Genomic DNA, 20,373 nt, shown 5'->3' on the forward strand with positions numbered 1-20,373 from the left:
AAAGTCAACTTGCAAAGAGAGAAAGTCAAAGAGCTCCAAGTGATTAGTAGATTTGGAAGAATGGTAGAGACAACAGATGAATTTGACACAATGAGGTAGAGAGGTTGTAAGCCAGAGAAGATCAAAGAGAGGAGATTCCAAATTGCCAAGTCTCTGACAGGGAATATCAGAACGGACATATGCACAAGTACCACCTTTGAGGCTAAAGGAGTCATACAGTGAATAATTTGGGCATCTGAGATGAGCAGTAGTTGAATCAACCGATAACTGAGATTCTGTCAGAAAGAGTACATGGGGTTTGGCAGACTGCAAGAGTGGAAATGGACATTGTTAAGATTAGAATTGAGACCACGGTATATTTGTGAAATGAATTAGGAAGTGCTTTGGAGGTTTAGATCTTTTTGCAGATAAGCTTGCTCTATTAGCTTGACAATTCATGGTGTATTCAATAGTAAGAAAAAGTGGGTGAGACATGCTGTATGAAGAAATGAAATTTTTGGATATGGCATACACATGGTAAGAAATATACCCAGATCCTTGACCTAACGTGGCCTCGACAATGCTCCACGAATACACACTACTCCGACTCCCTCCAGTCACTGTCTGGCAGAGTAGAGGTAGCAAGATTATACACTAGCTGATCCAGAAGCCTCCTAGAGAGTTACCAATAGGTTCGGTCCGGTGTACTAACTGGAGGCCGGCCTGCGAACACTGTTTTAGAGCTGTACCCTCGAAATGTAAGGAATATTGGATCTCACCACGATGTTCATCATAACATCAAAAGTCATCGCTCATACTGCATGATGGAAGAAATAGGGAAGGGTTGACCAGAACCTAGCTCTAGAGACTAAACATGGGTTCCACCACTTCAAGCCTCCAATAAGCAAAGTGGTGGTATTTCACCGGTTGATGAGTCATCTAGCACCTAGTACTACTGCCTGATGACATAGAGGGGCGGTGTTCCTCCATGTGGTGTGGGCACCACACCTTGAACCCTGCTTACATTGGTTCAAACTTGGGTGGTCACCCACCATGTACTTGTGCATGGAGGTTATACCCAGGATTACTAACAGTCCCACCATCGTGAAGGTGCAAGCAGAGGATTTGGCTGTCACAGACCGTCTGGACTTTGCCGAAATTGGGTCCATTTGACTTGGGTGTCACCTGACTATCAGTTCCATCAGCATTTTAGACTCCCAGGTAGCAAGTGCAGCTTCTCTGGCATATCTGAGAGAATGTTTGTGACAACCTCAAGGACCGATCTTTGAAATTTGGGGTAAAATTTTTTAAAGCCATTCGTAGCAATTCAGTGAGATGATGATTGGTTAAATGTGAATGATACATTTGACTTCATGAACTTCATTGTGGAGTACAAAGATTCACAGTAATATGTTGTACCAAAAATTGAAATTAGATTGCAAGCAGCTTTCTTTAAATATGGATATTTTGATTCTGGCAGGAATTTCCAAAATTCAATTATAGAAGTAGATTTGTGCTGCATTTTCAATGCTGATCCTCTTTCATCTCTAATATCTCCAATTTCCCACCCACTTTTTCAACAATTATTATTTCAGAAATTGGAAATCCATCTTCAATAATAACACAAATAAATGATTCATAAAATATGCAAATGGAGATTTCAAACTCTTCAAACCTATGTTTGAAATCTGCTTGCAATTCTTCCAATTTTTCTTTGTATTCGTCTAACTTTTCTTCTTTGATATTAATTATATTTGCTTTTACTCGTGGAAAATGATTAAATATTTTGTTCTTAAGATTGTACATAAAAAGCCGAAGTTTAGCTTCAAACCTAAATACAGTTTGTGACAAATCAATAATAATTTTTTTCCTTTTCTTCTAAAGCCAAATTAAGTGTTTGCAAATGTTCTATAATGTCTGTAAGGAACATAGTCAGAAAGCAGTTTCATTTTCTAATTCTGGTTATTTTTTTCCTTTTTCTTTTGTAAATGTTATGATAGGATTTAAGAGTTCCACAAAATGGCTCAAAACATTGTAAGTTGTCAACCATCTTACAACACACCATAGGGATAAATCACTGGGCAATTTATCTGTTTCGTCATTCACTCGCAACTCTTCTTAAATTGAAGATGTGTTTTGGCATTTGTTCTAATTAAATTCACAATCTGCAAAACAATCTTCCACACATTTTCGTATTTGAAGTACTTCGCAATGAGATGCTCACGGTGAATTATGCAGTGAAGAGGTAAGAAAGGTGGAATTTTAGGATCATTGTTTAAAAGACCATTGAGACCATGGTTTTTTCCCTGTCATTGCAGGCGCTCCGTCAGTTGCAACACTTACAAGTTTATCACGAGGCAATTCAAACCTGTTCATTACTTCATCAAGTGCATTTCTAACATCGATACTGTGATTGTCTAACATTTCTTCCTTCACATTTATTAATTTACTCATAAATTACTGGAATAAGTTGCCTTCATGGGTGGTAGAGGCTGACAGTTTGGGGAAATTCTAAGGTCATCTGGATTTCCTTAATTTCCTTTTTTTTTATTAATTATTATTATTTTTTTTTTTTTTTTTATTTTATCATTGCTTTGTTCGGATTTTTTTTTTTTTTTGGCTGGTGCAGCATAAGCCATAGGTTTTCTTGCACCATGCGGCCATTACTAATACTAATTTACGTCTGCAGATACATAGAGGACAAAAACGGCTAATTGTGGAACATCCTGAATGTCTGTAGACTCATTGAGAGCTAAACTAAATGCTGTACAATTTTTCAAATCGCACATCAAACTATTTTCAACATTTTTACTAATTGCACCAATACAGCCTCTGTAGCCAGGTGGGAAGGAGCAGCAGTGCATAGCACACGCTTCTTGATTAGACCGGGGTTCGAGCCCATCACCACCAAATATGGAGAATGCGGAAAGGTCATGGAATGACCACCGCATATCCCGGAGCAATATGTCCTTAGTTGCTAATGCTCCTAAAAACCAAATAACAAACAAGCACCAATACGACGCTCAGTTGTACGGCATGACACAGGAACCTGTGCGATCAATTTATGCAGTTTTGTATTATCTGGATCCAAAACTTTAACCACTTCTTCCAAGTTTCTTTTAATAAATTCTCCTTCTCCATATGGATGTTTGGCACGAGCAATATTCCAAGCTATCAAAAAACTAGCTTCGTTTGCTCTGTCATCTTTGTGACTAAAAAAAGGCAAGAGTCCTTGTTGCTTATGAAGACCAGATTGCAAGGACTTAAGTTTCTCTGTTCACAATTTTGAATTGAGTGGATATTGAGTTGAAAAGTGGGGATGACTTACTTCATAATGTCAATGTAAATTGCTTACTTTATAGTTTGCAATTGTAACTTTACAAATAAGACACAACGACTTTCCATTATTGTCAATAAAAGCAAAATTTTCTACCCATTCTTCTTGAAAGATTCTATTTTCTTGTTCGTATTTTCGTTTTTTGATATTTTCTGGTCGTGTTATCAAAAAATTTAAATAAATTTAATTCCAAAGTCTGAAATTGAACCTCTTATGGAAGGTTTGGTCACATTTTCTACCCACTCCTGGTGTAGTGTTGCACAAGTTCGCTGTTGGCGCCAGCAGTGTAAATGCGTGCGGATTTATTTATAATCAAAATAAAAATAGCAAAATATCTAGACATAAAAAAAAAATAAACACAACATAAAATCCGTGTAACAAAATATTAGTTACTTAGTTAATTTAACAAGATTCAGTGAAAAAAGTTCTGAAATAATAATAAAAAAAAAAAAACACGGATATAAATTTTCAATGGGAGCCGCACTTAACTCAACGAAGAGCCGCATTTGCCCACCAGTGGTCTATGCATTGCAAGCTATCTTTATGCTTATTTGCTTTCAGATGTCTAATTTCCCACCACCTGAAATTCAAAAATACAAAGTGAACATGTTACCCTTTTCAGATTTTACAGTACATGAAAAGTCTTGCATATATACTTGCACATATATATATCTGTCAATTTTTATTTCATTTTATTAATTATTATTTTCAGTTTATTTGGTCACGTAATGTTGTTAGTCCACGTTTCCATTTTAATGAGATTTCACATAATTCGGAAATGGGGGCGCCACTAAATTTCTGTTAATTGGCTTAATTTTCTAAATTATTTTAGGAACGTTGCTTCAACACTACCGCTTCTTCTTTATCCCCTCCCCCTATATTTTTCTGTTATATATATATATATATATATATATATATATATATATATATATATATATATATATATGTGTGATCTAAAATCATAGATAGTTATCTATGATTTTAAAATTTATAAATAATTCTTCACCTAACACATATATATATATATATATACACACACAGAGGGTGTTTCAAAAATGGTCAATAATTTAAAGGTGAAAAATACAAACTAAAATAAGCAAAAAAGTCCCAGTGAACATCGGGCTGCAAATGAACTGTTTTCGAGATAATGCACATTTTCTGTTAAGATCCGCCAATGACTATGGAAGCACTAGTTTAGCAAAAAGCTGTGAATCCTTTGCTAAGGGTGGTTTTATTAAACATAAGATAATACATTTTTAATTTTGGTTTCAACCACCACAAGATTTTACAGATGTTACATGTTACAGGATGTTTTTGCTTCTAACACCCTTTCCTCAACATCAAGTGTACCTGCTCGTACTCCATATGCGAAGTACCCATGTTTTCTAAGGCGTTGATGTAATCTGATGAATGTGTGCCTGTTGGGCTGCCTTCAGCGGGAAAATGCTTCTTGGTACAAACGTGCAGCCTCGAACGTGCACTGCTGTTGGCTTTACCATATGTGAAGTGCATATCCCCATAATCTTCGTTGATGTAACCTCTTTCCACTGTTGACTGTCTTTTGACAAGTACTAGTAGGCCTGCTATGTCTCAGAGCATTGAAAGAGAGGAAATGGAGAGAATGAGCATAACATAACCCAAACAAAAAAGTCAGTGGTGGATCCCAACTCTGTACAGTTCACCTTGTCAGTGGTGGATCCCAACTAGAAATGTGCAATATCTCAAACGATTCACTTAATGACCCATGTTTACTATGCTTTTTTTGCATATTGTAGTTTGTACAGTTCACCTTTAAATTATTGACCATCACTTTTGAAACTGTGTGTGTGTAACAATAAAAAATAAATTAGAATAAGAATTAAAAAATAAATAAAAATAATGCCTGCAGCATGGGAAGACAGAAGAGCAAAAATAGTCAAAATTAAACATAACAATCAAACCAACAGGGAGGGAAGAGAGGGGTAACAAGAGTAAGAATATTGAATAAATAGAAACTCTCTAAGATAATTTAGAACATCTAAATGTAAAGATAATAAAATAATCCATTAAATTTCGAATGCCAATTAAATAGAAATTTAATGGGACCCTCCTTTGATGGGCACCAGGTCCAAATTTATAAATATCACCAACAGAGATGTAAACCACTATAATAAAATAAAACAAAAAGACTGACCATTATGCCCCATCTCAACAGAGGACCACAAGGCCAATAATGGTCAGGGAATTGCTGCATTTCAATCGCTAGACAAATCGGCGCCTCCGTAGCTAGGTGGGCAGGAGCAGCAGTGCATAACACACACTTCTTGATTAGACCAGGGTTTGAGCCCGTGCCCACCAAATACGGAGGATGTGGAAAGGTCAGGGAATGACCACCGCATTGCTCAGAGCAGTGATATACAGTGATATCCCCGGAGCAATATGGCCTTAGTTGCTAATGCTCCCAAATAACAAACAGCTAGACAAATCATCAGCTAGACAAATTTAAAGCTCAACTGGACAGGTATTTCGAACGAACAGATGGGTGAAATGGGAGTGGGTTTTTTTTTTTTTTTTTTTTTTTGGCTGATGCTGAATAAGCTTGCTTTCTTGCATCATATGCCTCTACTAATGCTAATAAAATAAAACAAAAAGGCGAGGTGATCTGATAGAGGTGTATAAGGCTTTGAATGGTTTGAGCATGCTCAATGCCAATGGGATTCTTCATCTTGCTCAGAATAATCACCTCAGAGGGCATAAATTCAAATTGAGAAAGGACGGATGTCGGATAGATGTGCGGAAATTTGCCTTTGGCCAGCGGGTGGTTGGCTGGTGGAACCGACTTCCATCACTTGTTGTAGAAGTTGATAGCCTAAACAAATTTAAAGCTCAACTGGACAGGTATTTCGAACGAACAGATGGGTGAAATGGGAGTGGGGTTTTTTTTTTTTTTTTTTTGGCTGATGCTGAATAAGCTTACTTTCTTGCATCTTATGCCTATGCTAATAAAATAAAACAAAAATAGACTGACCATTATGCCCCATCTCAACAGAGGACCACAAGGCAATGGTTAGGCCACATCTTGAGTACTGTATACAGGTCTGGAGGCCTCATTTCAAGAAGGATGTAGAACTGCTGGAACGGGTACAGAGAAGGGCAACAAGATTAGTGAATGGAACAAAGGGTTGCTCTTACGAAGAAAGGCTTAAGTTTTGCAAATTACAGAGTCTGGAGACTAGGCACCGGCGAGGTGATCTGATAGAGGTGTATAAGGCTTTGAATGGTTTGAGCATGCTCAATGCCAATGGGATTCTTCATCTTGCTCAGAATAATCACCTCAGAGGGCATAAATTCAAATTGAAGGAGGACGGATGTCGGATAGATGTGCGGAAATTTGCCTTTGGCCAGCGGGTGGTTGGCTGGTGGAACTGACTTCCATCACTTGTTGTAGAAGTTGATAGCCTAAACAAATTTAAAGCTCAACTGGACAGGTATTTCGAACAAACAGATGGGTGAAATGGGAGTGGGGTTTTTTTTTTTTTTTGGCTGATGCTGAATAAGCTTGCTTTCTTGCATCATATGCCTCTACTAATGCTAATGCTAATAAAATAAAACAAAAATAGACTGACCATTATGCCCCATCTCAACAGAGGACCACAAGGCCAATAATGGTCAGGGAATTGCTGCATTTCAATCGCTAGACAAATCGGCGCCTCCGTAGCCAGGTGGGCAGGAGCAGCAGTGCATAACACACACTTCTTGATTAGACCAGGGTTTGAGCCCGTGCCCACCAAATACGGAGGATGTGGAAAGGTCAGGGAATGACCACCGCATTGCTCAGAGCAGTGATATACAGTGATATCCCCGGAGCAATATGGCCTTAGTTGCTAATGCTCCCAAATAACAAACAGCTAGACAAATCATCAGCTAGACAAATTTAAAGCTCAGCTAGACAAATTTAAAGCTCAACTGGACAGGTATTTCGAACGAACAGATGGGTGAAATGGGAGTGGGTTTTTTTTTTTTTTTGGCTGATGCTGAATAAGCTTGCTTTCTTGCATCATATGCCTCTACTAATGCTAATAAAATAAAACAAAAAGGCGAGGTGATCTGATAGAGGTGTATAAGGCTTTGAATGGTTTGAGCATGCTCAATGCCAATGGGATTCTTCATCTTGCTCAGAATAATCACCTCAGAGGGCATAAATTCAAATTGAGAAAGGACGGATGTCGGATAGATGTGCGGAAATTTGCCTTTGGCCAGCGGGTGGTTGGCTGGTGGAACCGACTTCCATCACTTGTTGTAGAAGTTGATAGCCTAAACAAATTTAAAGCTCAACTGGACAGGTATTTCGAACGAACAGATGGGTGAAATGGGAGTGGGGTTTTTTTTTTTTTTTTTTTGGCTGATGCTGAATAAGCTTACTTTCTTGCATCTTATGCCTATGCTAATAAAATAAAACAAAAATAGACTGACCATTATGCCCCATCTCAACAGAGGACCACAAGGCAATGGTTAGGCCACATCTTGAGTACTGTATACAGGTCTGGAGGCCTCATTTCAAGAAGGATGTAGAACTGCTGGAACGGGTACAGAGAAGGGCAACAAGATTAGTGAATGGAACAAAGGGTTGCTCTTACGAAGAAAGGCTTAAGTTTTGCAAATTACAGAGTCTGGAGACTAGGCACCGGCGAGGTGATCTGATAGAGGTGTATAAGGCTTTGAATGGTTTGAGCATGCTCAATGCCAATGGGATTCTTCATCTTGCTCAGAATAATCACCTCAGAGGGCATAAATTCAAATTGAAGGAGGACGGATGTCGGATAGATGTGCGGAAATTTGCCTTTGGCCAGCGGGTGGTTGGCTGGTGGAACTGACTTCCATCACTTGTTGTAGAAGTTGATAGCCTAAACAAATTTAAAGCTCAACTGGACAGGTATTTCGAACAAACAGATGGGTGAAATGGGAGTGGGGTTTTTTTTTTTTTTTTGGCTGATGCTGAATAAGCTTGCTTTCTTGCATCATATGCCTCTACTAATGCTAATGCTAATAAAATAAAACAAAAATAGACTGACCATTATGCCCCATCTCAACAGAGGACCACAAGGCCAATAATGGTCAGGGAATTGCTGCATTTCAATCGCTAGACAAATCGGCGCCTCCGTAGCCAGGTGGGCAGGAGCAGCAGTGCATAACACACACTTCTTGATTAGACCAGGGTTTGAGCCCGTGCCCACCAAATACGGAGGATGTGGAAAGGTCAGGGAATGACCACCGCATTGCTCAGAGCAGTGATATACAGTGATATCCCCGGAGCAATATGGCCTTAGTTGCTAATGCTCCCAAATAACAAACAGCTAGACAAATCATCACAAAGGCGAGTTGATCGAAAGGTCAGTCCACCACAGATCGAACCCCCCAATGCAGAGGACTTGAATAGCGGTGGTCCCGATGCAGCGAAAATTAAAAATAGAACTGATACGAGCACTCCAATGCAAAGCCACACCACTGGCAAAACGTAATTTTAACCAGATTATATAGACGAATAATGAAGTATGGATGGTAGCACAGGTGCAGCATTAGCAAATCTGCCCACTACTGTCATGTGATATAATTATGCACATATTTGAATAATGTTTGAAATAGTTAGAAACTGAATCTTTCATAATAAAAAGGTAAAGTAAACATCAGAGGCAGCAAAAAGCATATTCCTCTACATGATGCTTGAAATATAAAAATAAATTAGAATAAGAATTTAAAAAAATAATGCCAGCAGCATGGGAAGACAGAAGAGAGAAAATAGTCAAAAATAAACATAACGATCAAACCAACAGGGAGGGAAGAGAGGGGTAACAAGAGTAAAAATATTGCAGCAGAAACTCTCTAAGATAATTTAGAACATCTAAATGTAAAGATAATAAAATAATCCATTAAATTTCGAATGCCAATTAAATAGAAATTTAATGGCGCCGCATCTGACGGGCACCAGATCCAAATTTATGTGAAATATCACCAACAGAGATGTAAACCACTACGATAAAATAAACCAAAAATAGACTGACCATTATGTCCCATCTCAGCAGAGGACCACAAGGCCAATAATGGTCAGGGAATCACTGAATTTCGATCGCTAGACAAATTGCCGCAAGGGCGAGTCGATCAAAAGATCAGTCAATCACCTTTGTGGCGATTTGTCCAGCGATCGAAATGCAGCAATTCCCTGACCATTATTGGCCTTGTGGCCCTCTGTTGAGATGGGGTGTAATGGGGTATATTTTTGGTTTATTTTATTGTAGTGGTTTACATCTGTTGGTGATATTTCACATAAATTTGGATCTGATGCCTGTCAGAGGGGGGGGCGCCATTAAATTTCTATTTAATTGGCATTCGAAATTTAATAGATTATTATTTTATTATCTTTACATTTAGATGTTCTAAATTATCTTAGTTTTTACTCTTGTTACCCCTCTCTTCCCTCCCTGTTGGTTTGATCGTAATGTTTATTTTTGACTATTTTTGCTCTTCTGTCTTCCCATGCTGCTGGCATTATTATTTTTTTTATTTATTTATTTTTTTAATTCTTATTCTAATTTATTGTTAAGTTTTATTGTTATATTTCAAGCATCATGTAAAGGAATATGCTTTTTGCTGCCTCTGGTGTTTGCTTTACCTTTTTATTTTATTTTTATTATGAAAGATTCAGTTTCTATTTCAGATGTTATTCAAATATGTGTATAATTATGTATGTAGACACACACACACATATATATATATATAAACACAAAGAAATTTTACATTGTATTTCTTTGACTTCTTACTTTACTGTAAGACATTATTAATTAGCTTTTCACTATAGAAGTACTATAAAATTATTACATATTACATAGAACTACACTATAGCATGTTTCTGTTTTGTAATGTAGACTGCCTAGCAGTGCACATTTGATGGCCAGTTCATTATAGAATAATATGGAATAATTTTTTTAATGGCCCTTTGAAGGAAAAGGTTGCACATCATTGCTGTATATCATTGACAAAACCTTGTGAACTATTTTGGTAGCCTGTCTGCATTGCTCAGAGAACTTCATAGCTGACTACACAATTACTCCCAGATTTTCATTTTCTACTACCCTGAATATAATATCACACATTGGTATGTTATTCTGAACGTACCAACTGTATTTACTGGAATTACTCTATCCATATGCAGTACTTGCCTTTGTCAATGTTAAACTTCAATTAATGTAATAAACATGGATAATTTAGGGAACAATCTTACTGTCTGCAAGAATGAACTGCAGAAAACTACATTCACCTTCTATAAAGAAATCTGTAAATAAACAGAACACTTAATGGCTTCTTCAATTAAGACAAAATATTAATACAACGGCATTAATTTCTCATGGGTTTATTTTTTTTTTTTATGAAAACCCCAAACACGAAAGGTATCAAAACCTATAGTACTTAGTACCGTGCATGGATTGAAGGAGAAGTACGGGGGGGGGGGGGGGGGACTTTGCTCTAGCGACTAAACATGGGTTTCACCGTTTCAAGCCTCCAATAAGCAAAGTGGTGGTATTTCACCGGTTGATGAAAGTCATCTACCACCTATTTGGAGCTATCACAAGTTCTTGCCTCGGTATTGCAGTAGTCATAAGTGATTCTTTTCCTAAAAGAAGTACAGTAGAACTTTACAAATTTGGCAGCATTGGGAATTAATCCTTGCTAGTTTTTGAAAATTCTAGATTTCCAAAACATTTCCTACAGCTCTGCTGGTAGGAAATTGCACAAATCATCAACTACTTTAGAAAAGTGTGCCATGTTTTGATGGATTAATAAAGTAAAATTGCAACATCTTTATCAGTAGTATGCTGTGGATACGTGCAGGGATAATTTGGCATTACATTAGTTGAACTTAAATGTTATTTTCCTTATAGCCGAGGCTTATTAGACTGTTGCCCAAAGTAATTGGCACTAGAAGCTGTGTTGCTATATAATATGTGTTGTGTGAATTCTTATTAAAAAATCTGGCCAGAACAAAACTGAATTCCTCTGTCAAATTTATACTACTCTGCTGATGTGGCATGCTAGTGTTTAAGAGCCATTAAGGCTGATAGTTATCAAACATGTCAAAGTTGAAAAACATAGCAGTGATATACAATTAAATTTCCATTATCAAAATGGAAATTTAATTGTATATCACTGATTGTGTGCAAGATAAGAGATGAAATGGAATGTAAGAGTAAAATGAAGGAAAGGAAGAAACAGAATTCTAGGAGGAGTGGGTATATAGTGATAAGAAATCCATTGTAGTGTGTTTGCTAATGATGGGAATAATCGGAATAATCGATTATGGCAGTTTCCATTATCAAAATTTCAGATCATTTAATTATGAAATCGAAGAAAAGAAAAAAAAAAAAACAGTGGAGTGATTTAAACTGGTATATAATAATTTGATTATGCCTATTGCCAGTGTGTACTAGACAGAGGCATAGCTTAAGTTTATGGTATATATATGCTGAGCTGGTATAAAGAGATAATTAGTTGCCAGGGCCACTGCAGATGCAATTGAATATTAGTCATATTGGTGCCATATATGAATATGCCAGTTAGTTAATATCCAGGTTCTTGTTGGTCCTATTTTTTTTCCATAAAAAGGAAAGGGCCATACATTTTCTAATGTGAAATGGCATAAAACATGTTTATCTTTGTGGAGTCCATTTATATTCAATATGACTTGACTACACCCCAGCCCTTCATTGCCCTACACCCTTATGTCACGGTCTACTTTTCTGCTTTGGTGAAAAGTGCCTTTGTTACTGAACACAAGCCATGCTTCACTCCTTTTGCACTTTAAATTTAAAGTCTCAGAAAAGCTCCTGTTGCTTGCATTTGTGGTTCAGTTTAATTGCCAGACTGTTGTTTCAAGTGAAAAATCAGTTTGCATCTGTAAGTGGACTTTGCTGAAAGATTCCTCTTATATATTTCATTGTTTTATCAGTGGTGCATGGATGACTTCTACTCTTTCCCGTGCAGATACTCTCCTTGCTTTTGGGATCACTTTCCTCAATTTCTGTTGGCGAAAGCAGTCTGAAAGCAAAGGCTGTGTCATATGATGCAAAATGATTTTTCTGTGGAGGAAACATTTAAACAGCTTTCTCTACCAGATGGATATTATGGAAATTACATTTCTGGCAGAGATTTCAAAAATTTTTCTGGATTTAATTGTTATTTGGTTATGTATGAATTGACTGTGACATGAATGGTTAGTATTTCATTATATCTAAAAGTGTTTAATTCCTTTTGAATTGCCTCTGTATTGTTGTTAGTGAAAATAAATAAATTTAACCTAGTTTTTGTATTAGAAGTGTGAAGTTAGGTGGAAATTGGCCATTGAAACAGTTGAAGCATTTCTTCTCACTTGTTCTGCTATTACAGGCATAGGCCTTTCTGGTGAAGGTCAGGAAGACCTGTGCCATTTAAATACTTCTAAGACATGCGAGCTGATATCCAGTCATACTGTATAGAAGCAAATACCATGTTTTTATCTTTATCATTGTTTTTTTTTTTTTTTTTTTTAACTTACACAGATTTTTTTAAATTTTATTTGCAGATACTGCTTGAAACCTAATGATGCTATTCTTGCAGAAGAGAAACATATGACAGTGTATGTTTAAATTTATTAATTTTTAATAATGATATAATACTTGATCTTTATTAATCATATCTATTTGGGCTACTATGCATAAACTTTTTAGATACAACTTGAAAAGTTATGAATTTATATTATTTGGCAATGTTTCTTCTCCATCCTACACAGTTTCTTTTTCACCTAAAATGAACTATATGATCAGTTGTTAAAGAAAGTGTTGCAACTTTAAATCATTTACTTTTGAAAAATATATCAGAAAAGCAAAGGTCAATTCAGAAGTTGTGTGTGTGTGTGTGTATTCGTAAGTACACAAACTCTTACCACTATTAACTTGGCTCATATTCATATATATATAAAATGTTATTAGTATAAAATACAGTAAGTAGATGTTTATGCATAGAAATAAACTAATGAAAATACGGTGTTACCTGGGAGCGATATACGTTGTGAACGAAGGGGGGAAGAAAGGAACTGGAAAAAATATTGTAACGATTGAAAAGTAAACCAAATGAATTTTTTGAAGAAATGACCAAGGCGGAGATAGCATTGCAGTCTTTCATAATTTTTGTGTCTTCATCAGAGGTCATCCACCAAAATCATGAAAGCATTGCTGTCTTTTTCATGATTTTGGTGGATGACCTCTGATGAAGACACAAAAATTATGAAAGACTCTGCAATGCTATCTCCACCTTGGTTGTTTCTTCAAAAAATTCATTTGGTTTACTTTTCAATTGTGACAATTATTTTTTTCCGGTTCCTTTCTTCTCCCCTTCATTCACAACGTATATCGCTCCCAGGGTACACCGTATTTTCATTAGTTTATTTCTATGCATAAACATCTACTTACTGTATTTTATACTAATAATATTTTATATATACATTATGGCTGTAGGGTACTTTTGCGATAGCAGTGACCCTGATCCATAATTCATGTTATTGTAATTCAGTCTTATCTAATCTAATTCTTAATTTTCTTCCCCCCTATAGCATATAACTTCTCTATTGCATTATTCTTGATGATTTTATATATATATAAAAAATAGGGCGTGAGTCAAGTAATGAGTGATAGTGTTTCTTACATAGGAATATGTTCTGTATTTTATTGTGCTGGCAGTATTCGTGCAAGAATTTGATTAAGTAATGCTAGCAGAGCTGAAAATTGTTTGTTTGTGTTTTTAAAAGGAGCACTTTTTATAACAAAAGCATTACTATCTGATTTCATGTGAAGTGGATGAATCTTGAAAGTAAAGTAAAACAGATGTTAAACTGACCCTCTTTGTAGATGGGTCAAGAAAAACTTTTTTTTTTTTTTTTCCCTTAAAAGGTTTAAAGAAGTTAGATAATATATAAGCTAAACATTCAACCTGAGACCATTGAAAATGTTTGAAGGGTGATAAATATGGTTCATTAAGAAAATAATTAACTTTGCTCTTAATTGCAGAAGAAGTAAATTTAGTTAGTGGCAAGGACAAAAGCAGCAAAAAAATTAATTTTTTTCATCATTTAGAGCAGAATTTGAGGACTGTCTTTTTTGGGAAAATTGTAACTTGTACTGTATGAGAGTGCTTATCCAGAATCAAAATTTAAATGTAATGGATAGGATTCCTCAATTCTTGGAAAGTTGAGAAAAGCATATGTTGAAATCAGAATTGAAGAACTATTACTTTGTTTCTTTGATAACAGCATTATTGTTCATTTAAATCTATTCCTGGTGATCAGATAAACTTTTTCAGCATTTATGATACCAAAGAGAATCTGAGCTCTGCAGTCAATTTCAAAAGGTGAAGTTCATAAATATTTTTAAAGTTGGCATCATCATTGATTTTATTGTTTGGCATCACAAAGGAGATACAGGCAGGTCTTTACTGTGATAAATGCATTCTGTGTGGAATTTGAGAACAAATTTACAGAAATGATGTAAATCAGATCCCACTTTATGTTGCTGTCTGTTCAATAAGTGTCTTAAACTGCTACAATATAATGACAATAAATGTACTTATAGAGGTGGTTTTTTTTTTTTTTTTTATATGCCAGGCAGTCCCTCCCGAATTCGGGCATCCCTGCTGTATATTTGCAATACCATACATACAGTATTACAGATACAATTTATAATATTGTAGAGAATGAGGTACATCCTTTCAAAAGTAGGCAACAATATCCAAAGTCCATCCACATAAGAACCCTCCAAGTAGAAATGTGTAATCCCACTCATGCACACAGTATATAAGGAATTGCGTGATCTTACTGAAATCATCCGATGTACTTAGACAGTCTGCCATAGCACAAGAAACTGCATTACTACTGAGCCATCTGAAATGTTTGTTCTGAAAAAAGCAATGCATAATCCACCTGAAGTCATGCAGCACAAGGAACTGCATTTATTAAAATCATAATGCATACAACAAGCAAGTGTAGGACAAAATTACCAGTGAAACTGTACTAATAATCATAAGTGATTGCCCTGCTAAATGATCAGTGCAGCACAATGAGCTGCAATAGATGTTCCTTATATTAGACTAATAAAAGTGAATTACGTGTACATGTTGATTAGTAGAGCGATAGGCCCTGCATGAAGATTGATGCAGTAACAATAGCTGTAATTGATGGTTCTTTACATTACATGGAGAAGATTCTTTCTGAAATGATTTGAGTGTCATTGCCCACACAGGGTAAGCTCCTGTCTGTAATTGGAATGGTACCACACATCCTGAACCTATCCCATTGAAAGCTGTTCTAATGATCAGCCGACTTGGTTCTTCGGTCAGCCACAGGACCTCATTAAACGATGCAACAATTTTCTTGTTCCTCTAGTTGTAACAAGATTAATTGTCTTTGAAATTCCTGGACGGCAAACTCTTGGAAATATTTTGAACCCCTCCCTCTCTTCGTACCAGAAGTTGTTCCATCCAGGATTCAACACTTGTAGTTTTGGCAACCCTGCTATTAATTCTCCCTTAGATTGGAGTACTCATAATAATCATATATATTACTATTATGAGTACACATACAGCATCAGCCAAAAAAAAAAATAAATAAATAAAAAATATGCCTAAATGCCACACTTTCCATTTCACCCATCCATTCACTCCAAAAATTTGTCCAGTTCTTCCTTTAAGTTATTTAAGCTATCATCTTCCATCAGGTGGAAGTTTATTCCAACAATCAACCACCCACTGGCTAAAGGCAAATTTCTGAACATCTATTCCACAACTGTCTTTTCTCAATTTGAATTTATGTCCCTCTGAAGTGTGTAATCTGAGTAAGAGGAAAAATCCCATCAGTATTGAGCTTGCTCAAACTGTTCAAGGCCTTATCACCTCAATCAGATCACTCTCAAGTGCCTAGTCTCCAGATGCTGCAATTTGCAGAACTTAAGCACTTTCTTGATAAGTGCAACCCTTTGTTTACCTCACCAATCTTGTTGCCCTTCTCTGTATTTATTCTAGCAACTCCTAATCCTTCCCAAAATTGAGGCCTTCAGACCATTACGCAAGGTGTGGCCTGACCATTGCCTTATACCGGGAGTGGCCAACTTAATTTGTGATGCAATCTACTTTTTTCCTTCAAAATGTGCTGTGATCTACCATCTCAAAAGTTTCGTTGCACAAGGTGCACAAATCTAGGATGACTGTATATTTAAAATTCGTTGTGATCGACCGAAATTAAAACAGTCATCAACTGGTTGGCCAACCCTGCCTTATACAAAGGGATAATCACCCCTATTCCATCCTATCAAAATTCCTATATATCATTGACAAACCCCATGAGCTGTCCTGGCAGCTTGTCTGCACTTCATATCTGACTGCACAATTACTTCCAAGTCTTTCATTTTCCACTTCCCTGAGCGTAGTTACTGCTACCCAGATGCAGTACTTTGCATTTCTCAATGTTAAACTTCGGTTGGCACTTCTCAGCCCATCTGCCTAACTTTTCTAGATTCTGTTGCAGTAGCATACTGTCATTAATAATCCTGCCCACTTTTGTATCATATGCAAACTTTGACATTAAGCTTGATGTACCTTCATCCATATCATTGATAAATATAGAATACAACAATGGGCTCAACACCGAACCCTGGGTACTCCACTAATAACATTAATGCACAAAGAACAGTGTCCATTGATTACCACTCTGTCTTCTCTCATTCAACCATCCATTTATTCATTGCAGCAATTTGCCCTAAATGCCACACTGCTCCAATTTGTACAGCGGTCTTTTATGTGTAGCAGTATCAAAAGCTTTCCTGAAATCAAAGTACAGTAAACTCTCGATTTTCCGGGATAGGTGGTGGGAAAAAAATTCCCAGATAATTGATTTCCTGGTTAATCCAAAAATACATTAAGTCCCCGTCATACATAAGAGATAAGTTTCAGGACTTATTATGTAAGTAGAGTTTTAACTCGGGAATGACTAATAAAATATTGCTACTATATCCCTGATATGCCAAAATTACAACAACCACATAATATCCTCAGAAGAATGAAGAAAAATAGTTATATATTTTTAATTAGTTCATTTAAAAAGTTTATTTGGGGACAGCAGTGAAGTAGCCAGAGTGGCACATAAGAAAAGAAAACATAAAAGGTAGAAAAAAACGCATGTTATTGTACTGTAAAAACTGATACGTATTTCATAGCCTTCATATAGTTGACTTCATTGGTGCCGATTGCTTCACCTCTTCTCATATTCTGTCTTTTTCCTTTATTGTGTTCACTGTTGCCACTGAAAAATCTGAATTTTGCACAATGTTTGGCCATTTTCGTACATCCTTATTATTTTAATTTTCTGATCCAACTTGATCGCTTTCCTTTTCTTGATAGATTTACTTGTACCGTTGTCACTTATTCTCTTAGTTGGTACAATGAGAACATTAAAAATTAAATTTTCTGGAAAGAACTTCAGGGTTAAGGCAAAAACTCACTATCACCCCACTCAAATTCACATTTTACTAAAGCACATTTCTGGAGGTCGCTGCCATAAAACAACAAAAACAATTATTTGCAATTTCCGAGTTATTGGGCTTTTCTGTTAGTGCAATTCATTATAAATGGGTAGTAAACTCTATCTTATTGCATATGCGATAATACCGATAACTGGAATTCTGTGGGTTTTTACGTTACTATAGTGAAATGTGTGTCTCCTTCACTGAAATCTTCAGACATAAAAAAAATATATAAGTAACGTAATATAAGTCCGAACCTATGTAAGTCAGCGACTTACTGTATTGAAAACTGTTCAACAACCTACATAAAAAGTATGGCGATATATAAGAAACGAAAAAACTTACCATGCACTGCTCGTGTATTTCCCTTTATTTTTTACAATGACGTGTATGGTTTGGTCACCAGCATTATAATGATTCTTTGGAGATCTAACGTATGCACTGTTTTCAAACTTCTAAATAATTTCAAATTTTTTCTTTCAATTGAAAGCATAACTTTTGCATTTGCCCATCATTTTTGTGATTTCTAAACAAAAAAAAAAAAAAAAATTCCAACTTCCCTGACATAAAAAACAAAACAAAATTTGCCCTTTTGCGGCATGACGGAACACAACAATCAACGATGCACTAAAACAAGCTAAACATTTTCTTTTTTTTTTTTTTGAGCGGCAGGTGTGAAGACAGCAAGGGTTGCAAGATAATAGGTACACTAATCCCCCAATGACGACTTAACGGCACTTCTCTATTTACAACTTGTAAAACATCTGTTTATACCTTTATATTTATTACTTGAATTTTATAAGATTTCGGGGTTTTTTTTTTTTTTTAATTTGGAGTCTTGATGTGTCCCAGTAAATCAAGAGTCTGCCGTATATGATATCAATATTATTTTTATGCATCCTTTGCGACCACATAGTAGTACCCAGTCAGATTGGTCACACAAGATTTCCCCTTACCAAACCCATTGTGTCTGAACTATAACTGCAGACTTGTCTAGATCTTGAATTACGTCTGTAACCAGTGACTACATTATTTTCCCTGGAACAGAAGTTAAAGTAACAGGTCTAACTATTTGTGTCACCCTTTGATTCCACTTTGTGAATTGGGAATACATTCGTACTTCTCCAGTTCATGCTTCCCCCCCCCCACGTGAATCTATTGTTAAGGGTTTGCTGCTTCCCTTAATACAATTGGATAGATCCCATCCACCTGAGGATCCCAAAGTATTCTATCATTTTCACATACTGGAGATGAGCTGCACTAGGGTTTCTCTCTTGTATGCAGCTTGCTTTCTCAGGAATTCCTGGGGGGGGAGGTTATTTCCCAGGATTTCTGGAAAATGGTGGTATATTGAGAGAATGGTAAATTTTTTTGTTGTTGTTTGGTAATAAGAAATCATTTTAGAATCGGAAAATTAATTTCTTGTGCCTAGATGACCATTTATACATTACAATACTTGAATTGTATTCACAATTCATGGTGGCTCTTTATTATTTATTAAAGAATTTTTATCATATTAATCATAGAACAACAAATAAAAAGCTAAAATATTATATTCCTTTAATTATAATTAAGTGAATTTGCAAATTAAAAAATAATTTTTTATTTTAAATCATTTTTAAACTTGTTTTTAAAATATTTATCTTAAAATATTTGAAGTGTCAGTCAACATTTTAAAATGTTTCTTAAAAAACAAACAATCAATACTTCTATCACAGGTTCTCAACTTGGTTATAAATAAACCTGCTGCAGAGAAGGCTCTTTCTGATTCAACAGAAGTTGGTGGAATGGTTTTAGATGCATTAAATAAAATCATGATTTTTGAAGTTCTGTTCCATGTTGCCTTGAATGATAATAGTTCTTGTTTCAAATGCTTGTTTAAACTCTGAGCCTGACATGAAAATGTTGAAAGATGTATAGTTTTTGTCTTTGATTATATTTCATGGATTGTGCAAAATCCTGACTTTCCTGTTTTTCTGAATGTGAAAAGCTAGATTGTGATTTGCTTTCGTTGAAAAGCCTTGACAATCATCTTTATAGATTCAAATGATTTCCTATTTGGCAAAGTGTGCAGCCAGGAGTAGTTGCACAATTTTCATATTTTTCCCCAGCATTTAAATATAGAATCAGCCCAACCAAAGTAGTATTTCTTCTTTTACTAATCCTCTGTTATTAGGGTTTTTCATTTTCTTGGCAAATCCTGATTTTTGTTGACTTAGCTCATCAAATTTTGATATCATATATTTGGATTTCAGGAAAGCTTTTGACATTGTTGTGCATAGAAGACTATTGTACAAATTGGAGCAGAATGGTATTAAGGGTAAGTTGCTACAATGGATAAAAGGATGGTTAAAAGTGGGAGAAGAGAGAGAGGGTGGTAATCAATGGGTGCTGCTCTTCGTGGACTAATGTTATTAGTGGAGTCCCACAGGGTTCGGTGTTGGGTCCACTGTTGTTTTCTATATTTATCAGTGATATTGATGAAGG

General features: G+C 35.9%; 1 protein-coding gene across 2 annotated transcripts in view; it reads left to right on the forward strand.

Moving 5' to 3' along the window:
- LOC150081498 (adenosine kinase-like) overlaps positions 1 to 20,373 on the forward strand; it is a 174,350-nt gene that overhangs the window by 24,665 nt on the left and 129,312 nt on the right. For both annotated transcript variants that reach the window (XM_090379332.1, XM_090379333.1), the window contains exon 3: positions 12,906 to 12,959. In XM_090379332.1, the coding sequence (XP_090235458.1) occupies positions 12,906 to 12,959 (54 nt within the window). The remainder of the gene's footprint in view (positions 1 to 12,905; positions 12,960 to 20,373) is intronic.

Source organism: Mastigoproctus giganteus, chromosome 8 (genome assembly GCF_048544385.1).
Source record: "Mastigoproctus giganteus isolate SK-2022 chromosome 8, ASM4854438v1, whole genome shotgun sequence".
NCBI classification, from domain to species: Eukaryota; Metazoa; Arthropoda; class Arachnida; order Uropygi; family Thelyphonidae; genus Mastigoproctus; species Mastigoproctus giganteus.